Source organism: Sinocyclocheilus rhinocerous, unplaced genomic scaffold (assembly GCF_001515625.1).
Source record: "Sinocyclocheilus rhinocerous isolate Xijiao unplaced genomic scaffold, SAMN03320098_v1.1 scaffold524, whole genome shotgun sequence".
Lineage (NCBI taxonomy): Eukaryota > Metazoa > Chordata > Actinopteri > Cypriniformes > Cyprinidae > Sinocyclocheilus > Sinocyclocheilus rhinocerous.
The window spans coordinates 41,625-56,856 of NW_015628336.1; the positions used below are offsets into that span (position 1 = coordinate 41,625).

The following is a 15,232-nucleotide window of genomic DNA, read 5'->3' on the forward strand; positions in this document are numbered from 1 at the left end:
AGCAAGGCTGACAGATTTATTTCCTTGTCACAATTTTTTGGTGAGCCTAATGGAAACCACTACCATTCTGATTATGGTGGACTTACTCGTGAGAGCAGAGAGTCTAGGAATGCTGGGCTTGATTCCCTTTTTAGTTTTCTCTGTTCTGGTGAGTGTGATGGGTACAGCCACCACTTCTGGAAATTACTCATGTCCTCCCTCACTTTACTTCTCTTTTGCCATTGGCGAACATTGTAGCCTGAAAACAGAAAAGTCTTTGTTGTGCCCCGGGGGTTATGCCAGCACATCCAGAGAGGTGCCAGGCGGTTCCATTCTCTGTGCCCACACGGACCGAAGAAGTTCTGGAGAGTGATGAGAGCGGTTGCTTTTCAGAAAGTCAGCTCCTTCATGGCCACTCCACACAGCTGAAGGGTTCAGCCTGTAAAACAACAGCTTCTATCTTTCATTGATGTTCCCATTCTGATGATGAGCAATTAAAGCTGTCAGACTGATGTGAAACTGCTTTAAATTCAACATCAGTTATGTGCATCAGTTTAGGGAACACCATATCAGGGAGTATTGAGGGCTTTAAAAAAATAAAGAAATAACTAAATAAAGAGGGAGAAATCACAACTATTATTAGGAGGCTTTAGCTTTTCTCAAGAGTTGCTTTTGAGTTTTTATTTCTGTGGTTGAATGCTCGACACATTTATTCAGCTTCTTGCCGTTTGTCTTAAAGGGATAGTTCACCCAAAAATGAAAATTCTGTCATTTACTCACCTTCAAGTTGTTCCAAACCTGTATGAGTTTCTTTCTTCTGCTGCTGGTAACCACTGACTTCCTTAAAAAAAATACTATGGAAGTCAATGGCTAACAGCAACTTTTAGGCTACCAACATTCTTCAAAATATCTTCTTTTGTGTTCTACAGAAGGAAGAAATTCATACAGGTTTGGAACAACATGAAGGTGAGTAAATAATGACAAAATTTTCATTTTTGGGTGAACTATCCCTTCAATGTTTTACAGTAGATTTAAAAACCATTTAGTTTGTGATAAATGATTATGTAGACATGTAGTTATCAGGTGTGGTTTTTATTAAATCCTGATTGGTTCTCTTTTTCTCTTTCAGATCATGCCCCCTAGATAGCAGACTCTTTGCCTCACTGGCTGTCGGCCCCTCCGGATTGGAGAGGATGCCTCCCCGGAAGCGCACACGGCCCACCCTGGGCTTCCTGTGCTGCTTCAGCAGCAGTGAACCCCCTGAGATCAACCTGAAAGACAGTGTACCGCTGCAGCTGCTGGAGTTCAGTGCCCCCATGCCCCCAGAGGAAGAACTGCATGCCCGCTTCTCTGAATTAGTGGTTAGTATCTGTCAGCTGTTCTGATGGTCAGGTTTATGCCATCAAATCTGTTTAATTTACTACTTGATCCTTTCAAGGAATCCATATCCATAATCCATGTAACACATACGTGGAAAATTCAAGGGGCTAACTGTGTGTAATCAGTGTAACAGTGACTTGGCATCTAATTTCTAACATCAGGTAGTTTGGAACACTTATAGTACAAAAGTTGATCATAAAAAAGGCTTTAGGAATATATGCAGACTTGCATTATTGAGGTTGAGGCATATTCTTTCTAGTTCAGTGAAGCAAATTCAATGCTGATCCCTGCTGCTGCCAAACAACACTGGTTTGGAGAATCCTGAATAATACAGTTTGGCAAGCAAAGTAGGGGGTGTAATCTACAAATTACTTAAATGTCCAATTAAAGGGGTTGTGACATGAGAAATCAAATTTTCCTTTGACATTTTACATATAAGAGGTCTTTGTGTTATTAAAACATAATTGTATAGCTTTAATAAGCCTCCTCATTATAAACAACACATTTATGTAATCAAGCACCAAAAATGGCTTGTTTTTATATTGTGGCATTTGTGACATCAAATGAGAAAATACATTTGCATATGTCTGCCTTAACAGCAAGACATCAACGAATAGTTATACATCATTGCACCATAGGCCACGCCCACTGGCCTTCAGTTCTCATTGTTTAATTATGTCATTTGCATGATACATTCTTATCTGACATAAGTAAGGTAAAAGTAAGGAATAATTGTAGGGCTGCACAATTAATCAAAATTAAATCGTAATCGCGATTAGGCAAAAGCTGCGATTGTCATGCGTATCTTGTCAGGGAAGCACGGTTCTGTGAACAGTAGTAAATCTCCATCTAAAGCCAGAGGGCGCTCTCACGCGGAAACTCCAAATACACCCTGCAGAAGAACTCCCTATAGTGATTGCTGAATAAACTGAAGATTTAACTGCTTTCATTGATTCAATGTGACTAAAAAACACACAACTACAACAATATGTGGTTTATCTGAGTTCGTCTTACTATAATTTTTATTATAATAAAGTATATAATAATGCAATGCTAATCGACATTCATCGATTATTTATCACTGCTTAGAATACTATGAAATATGTTGCGTGCCTTATTCTGTGTAAGAAGCCACGTCATCTCACAGAAGGATTTATTTCAAACACTCAACTAATGTAATCAGTAGTAAATCTCCATCACATGCTTTCAGATGGCGCAGCATTTACTACACAGAGACATAGTTCACTGACAAGCTACGCAAACAGCTTTCATAATCGCAGAACGATTTATTCGATTTCAGTCTGCGATTATGAACGCGGTTTTGCGTACCTTGTCAGTGAACTAGACATGCTGCATTCACGCCATGTCGTAATAGGGTATATGTCGAACGTCACCTGACCAAACCCGGAAAACAGGTCTCATTGCTTTCGCTTGTCGGAGAACGTGCTAACAGCCGTAGTAAATAATAGCGATATCTATGGACTTTTAAGATATTCAGTTAAACTAGCTAGCTGTTTTTATTGTTGACGTTTTATAATTTTTTTAAATATATAAATGTTAGTGAAAAGAATTAAAAAAAAAAACTTTTAGATATCATTCCGCATATGTGATGGACATTGGTTATGATAATCTTTGGAATCTACTCTGAAGGCATCTTGAGTAAAATTGCTTCATATTTAACAAAGCATATGCAAAACGCTTGAACCGGAAGCGGCGAGACCAGGTTAACAGAATACGGAAGTCTGTTGCACATAACCCCCATTACTGTGATTTCGAAATGACAACACGTGATGTTCTACTTGGAGCTGTTCACACCCTTGGACTCGGAACTATCGCACTATCAATGCCTAAACATAGCACCTAATGAATCTGAGGTGGTCATGTGGTTGTAGCTCTCAGAAAACTCCCAGTTCACAAGTTGTAATTACGAGTTCTACGAGGACGTGGACGCTTTTTACAAGTTGGAATCTCAGTAATTATGATATGGCGTGAACGCACCTACAATCGCATTCGATTAATCGTGCAGCCCTAATTAATTGACGACGGGATGTTGAATTACTAGACTATAATGCACACCCTTTGCGTCATTTCCATTACACCTTGGGTGTGCATTATTTTCTAATAATTCAATGGACCAGAGTCAATTATTCCGCTTATACTACAGTTATCACACCTCAAGACATTGTTCAGATGATGTATTTCAAGACATTTGTCAGGTTTTTGTCATTAAAATGCTCTTGTGTGTAGAATTAATTTCTTATGCATCTCATCCCACACCTCCGTTGCTAATTCCAAAACATTTAGACCTAGTAATGGAGGCTCAAGCCATTGATAGCAGACTAATGCAGTTAATAATGAAGTTACTAGAGAGAGAGAGAGAGAGAGAGAGAGATTAAATGTGTGTGAATAACCTGAGTAAAAGGCACTTTGCCTGAGTCTGTGCGTCTCTCGGCAGTGTTCAACAGTAGCGTCTCTGCTAATTCTGTAGCTTTTAAGTTGCTAAACTATTTTACTGTTTCTGTGTGTGAATGTCCCTACTGTATGTGTGTGTGTTTGTATGGGAGAGTGGGAGAAATAGAGTATGTGCTTTCTGTACATAATACAACGTAATTTTGTGGCAAAAACATGGAAATAATTTGTTTTTATCATGTTTACTATATTTATTAGCTTGATCAGTATCATTGTGGGTTTTGTTTTTTTGCTCTTTTAAGCTGTAAGTACTGTTATGAGCCTGAGTCATTTGTTCATTGATTCCATTCTGTCATTTTGTGTATATTCTCTCTTTGTACAGTATGTGCATGTGGCGTGCATGTTTGTGTTACAGGTGGGCGGTTCCTTGTGATAATTTGCTGGAGGCTGTGATTGGTTCTCCTCCTCACCTGATCCAGACATAAGGACCGCCCCAAACACTCAACCTGTGTCATTATTGTGTATTCGTGTGTGACTTTGTTGCTCATTGCCTTGCTGTTTCGCCGTCGTCGTTTATGCCTTAGACTTAGAGTGTCTTACCAGAGAGATTGTGAGTGTGATTGTAATTTTGTGTTAGCGTTTTTGGCAAGTTAAGGGATGTAGGGGGTTTGATACCATTTTATTTTGAACATCTTTTCACACTGTTTTTGGTCTGGGGAATCAGGTAAGTTTAAACTGTATTTTGTTTTCTTTAATTTTGGTTTATGAAGTGTAGAGGGTTAAAAAATATCATTTTGTTTGTTATTATGGCTTTGTCTGCCACTGATGCTAAACCCTTATTAGGGGTTCAACTATTGTAGTTGTTAGGATTTTTATTATTATTATTATTATTATTCCGCGCTAAAACTGATCGGGCAGACCAAACCGTAAGGCCTAGAGAGCTGAAACTTGGTCAGATGGTAGTAGTCTGGCTCGCTACGCAGACCCATCGAGTCACCCCAATCGGCCTATCGGGGGCGCTACAGCGAGCAAAAACGTGAAATCTCTCATTACTCCTAGACCGTTTATCGTAGACTCAAATATCTTATATCATTAGAATCCTTGGCTCAATCAAAACAAAATGGCTATCTTCGATTTCATGTCCTGTATGCAAATTTTTTTTATTTTGAATTTTGTCCAAAACCTACTTTTGCGAACTAGTCCTAGGTTTTTCGCCCGATCGGAACCAAACCACTGCAGAAATATTCTCTGGACAATATTCTCTATCTTTTGACTCACTGTTGCAACTCCTGAATGGAATGAGAGATCTTCACCAAACTCACAACACGTGTAAGAGCTTAATCTTTGGTCAAATAAAAAAAAATGCGGAGCTCTGCCACTTGGTGGTGCTATAAAATGAAAAACAAAAAACATAAAAACAACTATAACTACGCAACCGCTGGTCCGATTGACTTGAAAATTGGCATGCAGTGTCCTTGTCCAAAGAGGCACACGTCTATGAGGACATTCGCGTATCTCAAAAAACATAGCCGCCATTGGCCAAAGAAATTTAAGCACCTATTAGACAAGGTTAACGGAGGTCGATCGGAACGAAACTCGGTGGGCATATTCAACTCATGGCCCTAAAGGTCTGTAAGAATGTTGAAAGAAATCGGCCACTAGTTGGTGCTAACGAGTTTTATGACTCTGTAATCACGTGGTGTTTCACACATCCACACAATATGCATATCATTTGATAGATCTCCTCATAATGCGCAACTTTGCCTGGAAAACCATTGCTGTCAATCAAATCGTTCATTAAATAGCCTCATTTATGTTAAAAACATACTTTTGTGAACTAGTCCTAGGTTTTTCTCTCAATCAAACCACTGCAGCACAATTCTCTGGACTCTCTAGATCAATAATTATCAAAAAATGTTGTATTTTGTCATTTGGGTAGCTATAATAGGGTCGTTTAGAAAAGGGGCATGGCCAGGTGCATGCAAAAGCCTATATCTCCAAAACAAAAATTCAGAACTTCACAAAACTAGGTGAGCACATGTCAAGTCAAGTCACCTTTATTTATATAGCGCTTTTAACATTACAGATTGTGTCAAAGCAACTGTACAGCATTAATTAGGAAAATATTGTGCAATAATGCAAAATGATAATAGTAAACACTCAATTTTCAGTTTAAGGCAGTTCATCATTGAATTCAGTGATGTCATCATCCAGCTCAGTTCAGTTCAAATAGTGTCTGTGCACTATTAAGTAAGTCGATGATATCGCTGGAAATTAAGTGTCCCCAACTAAGCAAGCCAGAGGCGAGTATCTCGTCACCAAGGTAAGCAGGGAGGGGACCAGAGCATATTACAGTGTCTGACATCGTGCTTGCAAGTTCACACACCTCTTTAATGTTATTTTTAGTGATCTCTGACTGGCGAAGTCGAACATCATTAGCGAAGTGACCAAACAAACTACACTTTTTGTTATCAGCAATTAGTAGGTGGCCGACTTAAAGGTAATGGTTAACCTTGCACCCTCTGATTAAGATCAGACTGGTGAGTTTGTGATCGTGAGATTCACGACCCTCAATTAAACATAGTTGGAATCAAATTGAAACTGAATGCCTAACAAAAAGTAAAAGACCTACATGCATTATACCTTCTCCCCCACACCGTTGTGGTAATGGGTGGTCCTTACAAATCTGTTGACAACAGGATAAACAGAAAAGTAAAAGAGCGTCCTCTTTGATGTGTCCTGTTTAAACAGCTTGTTTGCGTCTCTGTATACTTCAGAAGGATCTCAGTGCCTGGAACAAGTGGACTGTTTGTAATGGTGTCCTGGATCGCGTCACATGATTATATGTTTGTTTGGAGCATTTGACTGCATATTGTTTTGTAAACAAGACACAGTGTAGTAGAGAGTTTGAAAAGAAACTTTTGTTGAAAGATAAAGCAGCCAACAGTATTGGATTTGACAACAGCCTTATTCCAAACCAGAAGTAAACAATTTAATAATTCTTTGTCTGTAAATGACAGTTTCAGAGAGAGTCAGAATGAGGGTTGAATATAATAATTTTTTTATATATATGTTAGTTGTTTATGGGGAAAAAATAATAACATTATAAGTGAACCTCAAGGAACATTTTAAAATAATTGGTAAAAGAAATCCATTTCATGATCCCTTTAAGAGAAAATTTAGTTGCAAGAATAATTAATTTTTTGCTTTTCTGTCTGTCTCTTTTTTTTCTGTCTGGCTAAACTGTCTTTCCCCACCCTGTATTTCAGCTAAAAACAGATTGAGGAAAGGAAAAGATTAAGCTCATCATTTGGAGTCAAAGCATGCCCAACATATGGGAGCAGTTAGGTAAATCACAGCAGCCTCATGCTTGATACACAAAGAAAAGACTAATAGATTATTTACGTTAAATATAAATAATGATTGTAACTGCAAAGAAAGTGCAGACTGCTGCCACGCACCATTCTTTCACTCTGGATTATCCCTATACATTTAAGCAAACAAACAAACAAACAGTCTTGTGGTACTGCTGTGCTAAACATTCAAATGACTTGTCTGCACAATGTGGAGAAAAACTTATCCATTTGTTGCAAAGACCAAACAAATACCCAAGTGTTTTCCATGTATGAGGAATATGTCAAAACATGCACTATTTGCAGTAATATAATAAATATTCTCTCACAGGAAGCTTTAAGAAACCTGACAGAACTGGGTCACAGTTTGACAGGATTAAGAGTTTTAACAGGCCACCTTCTCCACTCTGTGGTGAAGTTGTGCACAGAAGTGTATGTATGTAATTTAGTTTATATTCATTCACTTTATAAATCTGTGGGGTTGCAGAGTGATTGTAATATAAATATGCCAAGTAGTGCATGTTATGTAATCAAATTACTTTTGAAAGTAATGAGTAAAGTTACTTTCTGAATTTACATAATAATTTCAGGTGTTATTTTGGTCACACTTTATTTTAAGGTGCAATTCTCGCTATTAACAAACCATTAACTATGGCTTTTGCCTCAATAAACTCCTAATTTGCTGCTTATTAATGGTGTTGGGTAGGATTAGGGATATAGAATATGGTAGAATATGGTCATGCAGAATATGTGCTTTATAAGTACTAATAAATAGCCAGTATGTTAATAATAGTCATGCTAATAATCAACTAGTTAATTGGGAGATTGGTCCCTATTCTAAAGTGTTACCGTTATTTCTATTGATTTAATTTAATTATTGACAAAAGAACAACTCTCCCACACCACAACACATTCATGTAGGCTTGTACGTGCAGGGGTGTGAAGTAACGAATTACAAATACTCACGTTACAGTAATTAAGTAGTTTTTATCAGTAATTGTATTTTTCTGAGTAGTTTCAAAATTGTGTACTTCTACTTTTACTTGAGTACATTTTAAGTGATGCATCGGTCGTGTGATGTGACTACAATGCATCAAGTGGAAAGCCTTACTTTTCACAAAAAATCTACTTTTAAAAGTAGCTTTCCTAACACAGTTACCTTCCTTTCCATAATTTCAGCGTGCTAAAATGCATTTACTAGTCATTTACAAATTCATGTAACATAAGCAGCTAAATAGTAAACACATCTCTCTTGTACTGAATATCAGTTCTCTTCACTACATTTTTGATAATAGCTCTCTAGTCTGAGAAACTGAGAGCCATTTGCTGCATAATTAGGACTGAAAAGAAACAACAGTTTCAGTTTAATTTATTTATAAAGCACATTTAAAAACGACAGAGCCAACCAAAGTGCTGCACAGAGAAGTAGAATTAAGCCAATAACCATAAAACAAATTTACAATAAAAAGATTTTGTTAAAAATCTGGCCGCAGCATTTTGGACCTACTGAAGGCGAGACAGACAAGATTGAGCGACCCCTAAATACAATGAGTTACAGTAATCAAGTCTGGATGAAATGAATGCGTGGATAACAGTTTCTAAATCTTTAAATGAAAGAAAAGATTTGATTTTGGCAATCATCCTAAGCTGAAAAAATGCAGATTTGACAACTGAGTTTATTTGTTTGTCAAATTTAAGTGCCGAGTCAAAAATAACTCCCAAATTTCTTGCATGAGAACCTACGGTGTTAGTTATAGGAGCCAAGGTCTTTGAGAGGGTATTTGCAAAATCCGGACATCCAAAAACCAACACTTCAGTCTTAGAGTCATTTAATTGAAGGAAGTTATCTGCCATCCAACTTTTAACTTCATTAAAACAGTCAAATAATGGCTGAAGAGACGTATTCTCATCAGACGTAACAGGGAGATAAAGCTGTATGTCATCTGCATAACAATGATACAACGTCTGATGCTTACGAAAAATATTAGCCAAAGGAAGAAGATAGAGAGAAAACAAAAGAGGGCCTAAAACGGATCCCTGTGGGATACCCCATTTACATGCAGCAGAAGAGGAAGTGATGTTGTCAATTTCTACAGAAATTGTTCTCCCTTCAAGATAGGACGCAAACCAGTTTAAAGCTATTCCCCTGATGCCTACATACTGCTCAAGACGTTTCAGCAAAATAGAGTGATCGATAGTGTCGAAGGCTGCACTTAAGTCCAAGAGAACCAAAACGACACATTTTCCAGAGTCAACAGCCAGTAACAGATCATTTAACACTTTCAAAAGAGCAGATTCTGTGCTGTACTGAGCTCTGAACCCGGACTGAAACCTATCTAATATGTCATTATTCTTTAAAAGTGGCCTTTTATTGTGGCCAGCCTAAGGCACACCTGTGCAATAATCATGTTGTCTAATCAGCATCTTGATATGCCACACCTGTGAGGTGGATGGATTATCTCGGCAAAGGAGAAGTGCTCACTAACACAGATTTAGACAGATTTGTGAACAATATTTGAGAGAAATAGGCCTTTTGTGTACATAGAAAAAGTCTTAGATCTTTGAGTTCAGCTCATGAAAAATGGGGGCAAAAACAAAAGTGTTCCGTTTATAATTTTGTTCAGTGTACTTCTCTAAAAACTCATTGCAAACTGCAAGAGACGCCTCTGGAAATGTAGTAGCAATAGGTTTTAAAACCTTATTAATAGTACTAAATAAAACTTTTGGTCTACCAACATTGCTATTAATCAAATTGGAAAAATATGTTGATCTAGCAGTCTTAACAAATGTCTGATAAGTCCTCAGACAGTCTCTCAAAATTTAATAGGATACTTGCAATTTATTTTGTTTCCATTTTCTCTCTGCTTGCCTGCATTTTTGTCTTAAAACTCTAGTTTCACTATTTAGCCCAGGCTGATTTCTTATTTTGGAGTATTTCAGTTTAGAGGGAGCAGTAGAATCCAAGATACTAACACAGGTAGAATTAAAATAAGAAATTAACTCTTCAGGGCTCATATCAGAAGAAGAAGATGATTTAAAAGAAATGGCAAATTGAGAAGAAAAGGCTTCCAAAAATCGTACAGATACATTTGGGGTAAAAGGGCAGATGTAATAACCAGGAGGGGATTGTTTCACAGGGTGGGATAAAAAAGTATTAAACAGTATTGGCTTGTGGTCAGAAAAAGAACAATCTTCAATCTGAACAATTTGTAATGGGAATCCATAAGACAATATCAGGTCAAGTGTGTGGCCTTTTTCATGTGTAGCACCTAAGACAGGTTGGAAAAGGTTAAACGAATCAATGATTTGTAAAAATTCTGAGACTAACGGCTTATCAGGGCAGCACACATGAATATTAAAATCACCGAGAATCAAAAGTCTATCCACATTAGGCACAATTGTAGTTATAAAATCAGAAAACTCCTTTAAGAAAAGCTTATTATAGCTGGGGGATCTGTAGATAAGTGCACAAAAGATAGGGTACATCAAATCCACCCGGCACAACTGCACCTCCAAGCTAGCAAAGCACTCCACAGGTAAGATTCGGCAAGTAAAATGCTTCTTAAAAATTGTGGCTACTCCCCCCACCCCTGCCCACAGTCCTCGGTGAACTAAAAAAGTTACAGTCACATGGAGATGTTTCAATAAGGGGGTCAAGTTCACCAATATTAAGACAAGTCTCCATCATAAAAATAAAATCTACTTTAGCAAAAAAGTCATTGATTATAAAAGTTTTGTTTGTTAACGATTGTGTGTTGATTAAAGCCATCTTTACCGTCACCGAGTCCGAAGGCTGGCTCCGCATTGTATGATCGGATGATTTAGTCTTTGATCGTGTTAGGCGATCCACTGTTATCAAGTTACAGACATTTACTCCTCTCCCGGAGGTGCGTGGTCTCCTCTATCCCCAACTGGCAAGAGGACTTGGCAAATTCGGGAAAACTGGAAGAAGCCATGACTGCCTAGGGTGAAGAATGCGTCGATGATGCGCATTTAGGCTAATGGAGTTAGAAGATTCTGTACTCCATAGACTTCCAGTCTTCAGGATATTACCGGAGCTCCTCAAACGAACTGCCACTCCACCACGCTTGCCACGCTTTTTATATCGCTTCTTTTTATTAAAAATGCAATCCGGTAGGCAGCAGACATCCATCCGCAACAGCGACTTAGGGGGGGGATTATAAAACCTCCCTTCACCGGAGTTACAGATACATAAATTCACCATCGAGTCATGAAAGTCCAGTAAAGTTTGTCGATCATAGATGAGAACTGCAGCAACTTGCTGTAACAGAAAACAAGGCAACAGAATGAGGAGACAAACAACAGGTAACACAAACAGAGAGAGACGGCTTGCTCTGAAACACGCTGGCACCATCTTGGGATCCATTAATTGCAAAATGGTTGATCTAGTTGTCATCCAGTTAACATAACCAATATCCAGAATTTTGGCAATGGTATATTGGAAGCCCTACCTTTCTGCAGTCTCTGTAACAATCTCTGATTTGGGTTGTTAATCCAGTCTTCCTCACTCTTTTCCCAAATTCGCCACCCAGTTAACAACTTTGGTCAATTCAGACAATCATTGTCTGATTCTGCACTCTTCCCTATAAAGTACATGTGTAAACCAGTGGTTCCCAACCTTTTTTCTTTTTTCCAGGAGACCCATATTTTAACATTCAGAATCCTTAACGACCCCCTGCCCCCAGTTTTTAATAAATGCAACAACAGCAGAAACATTAAAATAATAACAGTAGCATTGACGGCCAGATTTTAAATGAACAAAAAAATTTGGTTGGGTGACTTACAACAAAAATGTTTTTCTAATAACACATACTATATATTAAAATAACCTTTTATTATATTTTGCTTATATAATGTTTTGAACCACTGCATCACAGCCATTCATTTTATAAGATTTTGATTGGCCAAGCAGTGTTCCAAGAGTGCTGATATTTAGTCTACTAGCATTGGAATTTTACAATTTTGGCGTTGCTCCGCTTGTCTGTGTTTGTGCCATTCCAAACTGGCTGTCAGTCTGTGCATTAGTTGCTTAGATTTTTGAGGGTATTTTTCATTTTTCAACAGTTACTATCTTTTTGTGTGTTATCAACTGATTCATTTAGGAACAACCCACCGTGTGTTTCTCAGAGACATGCATTGGTTGATTCTTCTTTGTTCTTGTTGAGAAAAAAAGTCTCATAATATCACATTTACAGTAATGTTGATAGTCTAAATATAAGCACAACAACCTTACCCATGGCCACATGCCAACGGGCTGTTCACGATACATATTGTTTCAAAGCAGCATTACAGAAAATCTGAATTTTTACATTACAGTTACGAATAATTAGAGGTGACTGTGTCAGAGTAATGTCCATATGGTAAGAATTTATAGTTCTAGGATAAAACAAATCATGCAGTAAGGTAACTGCTGCATTTAAACAGAAACAATGAACATGCTATGATCAGTGCTTTAATTAATATAGCAATATTGCTTAGTTTAGTCTCACATACACAGCCTTTGCAGATGCCTGATGCTTGACAATAAAACGAGTTTAGATTACAGAATAGCATGACAATAATGGAACAGCCTGTTCCCTCCTTTTGGCTCCCTAACCTTCCTGGAGTGAAAGGTCAGATATTTGTTTCTTCCTCATTTCTGTGGCTGAGAGCTGTGGATGTGGTGATATCGGCCAATGAGCTTCCTGGCCACTGTCCTCAGTCAACCTTGCCATTTACACCCTGTGACTTAGCTGATTAAATCTGTATGAGAAGGGAGTGGGCCAGTAGAGAAAATGTCTGACAAATTAGTTAAGAATTGTGCTGTCATTTTGAAAGATTGTTCCTGTCAGTTTAGGAACAGCTGGTTTTCTTGAGTGGAGGTGAGATCCATCACTAAATGAGTATTAATTTAAAGGCAAATATTACTGCATGTTGCTGAGGGTGTTTCAGTTGGTATTACACATTTTTAGAACCCTTATAGAAATAGTGCAGCCAAAAATGCAAATTCCATCATCACTAACCCATGTGTTGTCCAAACCCCATGTCACTGATTTTTCTATGAAACACAAAAGAAGATATTTTTACATTTACAGATTATACTCTCCTTCATAATGTGGACTGGGAGTGTAGACCTCCCACAAGGACAAAAATTGCTAGGAAAGTAGTCCATAGAAAGTCACTGTATTGCTAGTCTTTCTCCCTTTATTATAGCTCTCAGAAGTCATCTAAATTAAATACAAATATGGTTTTGTTGTCAAAAATGAGACACACAAGAACCAGTTGCGCTTAAAATCATTGACATCAGATTGCTTTTATGGTACATTTTACTGTACTTTTGCATATTTAGGGAAATGATTCCTCTCAGTTGTTCATTCTTCATTTTTGCGTATCAATGCATGAGGCTTTCTGCTTGGTCACTACTGGCTAAAACAGTTTCCTCTCAGTCCCCTGTGGGCCACATATGACTTCCTTCCATTTTGACCATCTCTAAATCTTTCCTTCCCTATGACTTTACTGCACCTCCCTCCCTTTAGCTCTGCCTTTTTGTTCCCTTTCTCACTATTACTGTATGGCTTTTAGTTTTGTTTCCATTTCACTCTATAATTTACACTCTCCGTGTAGCTCTCTTTTCTTTCTGCCTTCTGTATAAGGTAACGGCTTTGAAATATTTCATTCTTTCCATTCACAAAAAAATTTAAAAGTATCAAGTTTGTTGGCTCCATCATTTCAAACAGACACTGCACTGTCAAGAGTAAGTTACTTTTCAAAACTTGACCTCTGTGTCAGTCATGTATCCTGGCTGTATATCTTTGATGAATAGCTTATCTTGATCAAAGCTCTATTCTGTCAGTAAATGAAAATGGAAACTTAAAGGAGTTCTTAAGGGAAAATAAATTGTCTTCAATTTACGTAAATGAGAAATGAATTATTTTCAGTTAGGGAATTTTAACATTATGTTCTCCTTCTACTATTGACACATTTTAGCTTTAGCACAAATGGCTCTATAGAGAACTTGCAGAATTGTGAATTGAATTGTGAATGCTTTTAAATGTAGTTCTTGAAACATAATCTGTAGTTCTAGTGAAAAATAAAATGAATAGAATGATAGAATGAAATTCATACTGCTGTGTAAATGTAATTCTTAATAATACATATAATTTTCAGCATAAATTACCTATAAGTGTGGTAATTTATATTTAATTTATATAATTCCATTTAAATTGTTTCAGTTATGTTAACAATAAATACATTTTCATTTTAAGGACCATGCTTAAGGAGCCCTTCATTTTTCAGAACTGTCATATTATTATTTATTATTATTTTAATAAATTCATATATTGTATTAGATAATTTTGTCAGATTGTCAGATCAGTTCTGAAATTCTACAGACACAAAAAATGAATGATCTTTCCACCATAGATGTACTTTTTATTCACAGATACTACCTCACATAAAACTTTCTGCATTTTTCAAAAAACTTCATTTTCTATGATTCATGAGCTGTTTTCCTCATGGGGACCAATTTAATTTTAAAAACATCAAAAATGACTGGTATTATAAAAAAATTACTGGTATTAATACCAGGCACAACCCCCCACACACTTTAATGGGGCTGGCATCATCACTTTTCACCATGCTTTTATACATATATGAAGTTAAGTGTGGCTCAGTTGTCATGTCCTCTCCTTTCCTCAGGATGAACTGGATCTCACAGACAAGAACAGGGAAGCCATGTTTGCTTTGCCTGCTGAGAAGAAATGGCAGATCTACTGCAGCAAGAAGAAGGTGAGTCATTCATAATATAATCCTTTAAGGTTCTCTTTTGAGTTTAAAGGGGTCATATGATGCGATTTCAATTTTTCTTTTCTCTTTGGAGTGTTACAAGCTCTTGGTGCATAAGAATCCACCGGCCGCGCCGTTCTCAAGCCAGCCAGCCGCCGCTCACTCAAGCCCGCCGTGTGTGACGCTGTGTGTTACGTTGTGAAAGCGAAACTACTTTGTTTGGCCTTCCAAAAGAGGACACGACTAGAAATCAGTGGTTAAGTTGTATTTACAACATTGTTCCAGAGCAGTTCAACCCAAATATTCAGATGTGTGCAGCGCATTTT

General features: G+C 37.5%; 1 protein-coding gene across 1 annotated transcript in view; it reads left to right on the top strand.

Moving 5' to 3' along the window:
* The first annotated feature begins 926 nt into the window (after positions 1-926).
* Positions 927-15,232, top strand: part of LOC107737441 (disheveled-associated activator of morphogenesis 2-like) — a 72,385-nt gene continuing 58,079 nt past the window's right edge. The window contains exons 1-3 of the mRNA XM_016548920.1: positions 927-945; positions 1,109-1,340; positions 14,820-14,909. Of these exons, the coding sequence (XP_016404406.1) occupies positions 1,173-1,340; positions 14,820-14,909 (258 nt within the window). The 5' untranslated portion in view covers positions 927-945; positions 1,109-1,172. The remainder of the gene's footprint in view (positions 946-1,108; positions 1,341-14,819; positions 14,910-15,232) is intronic.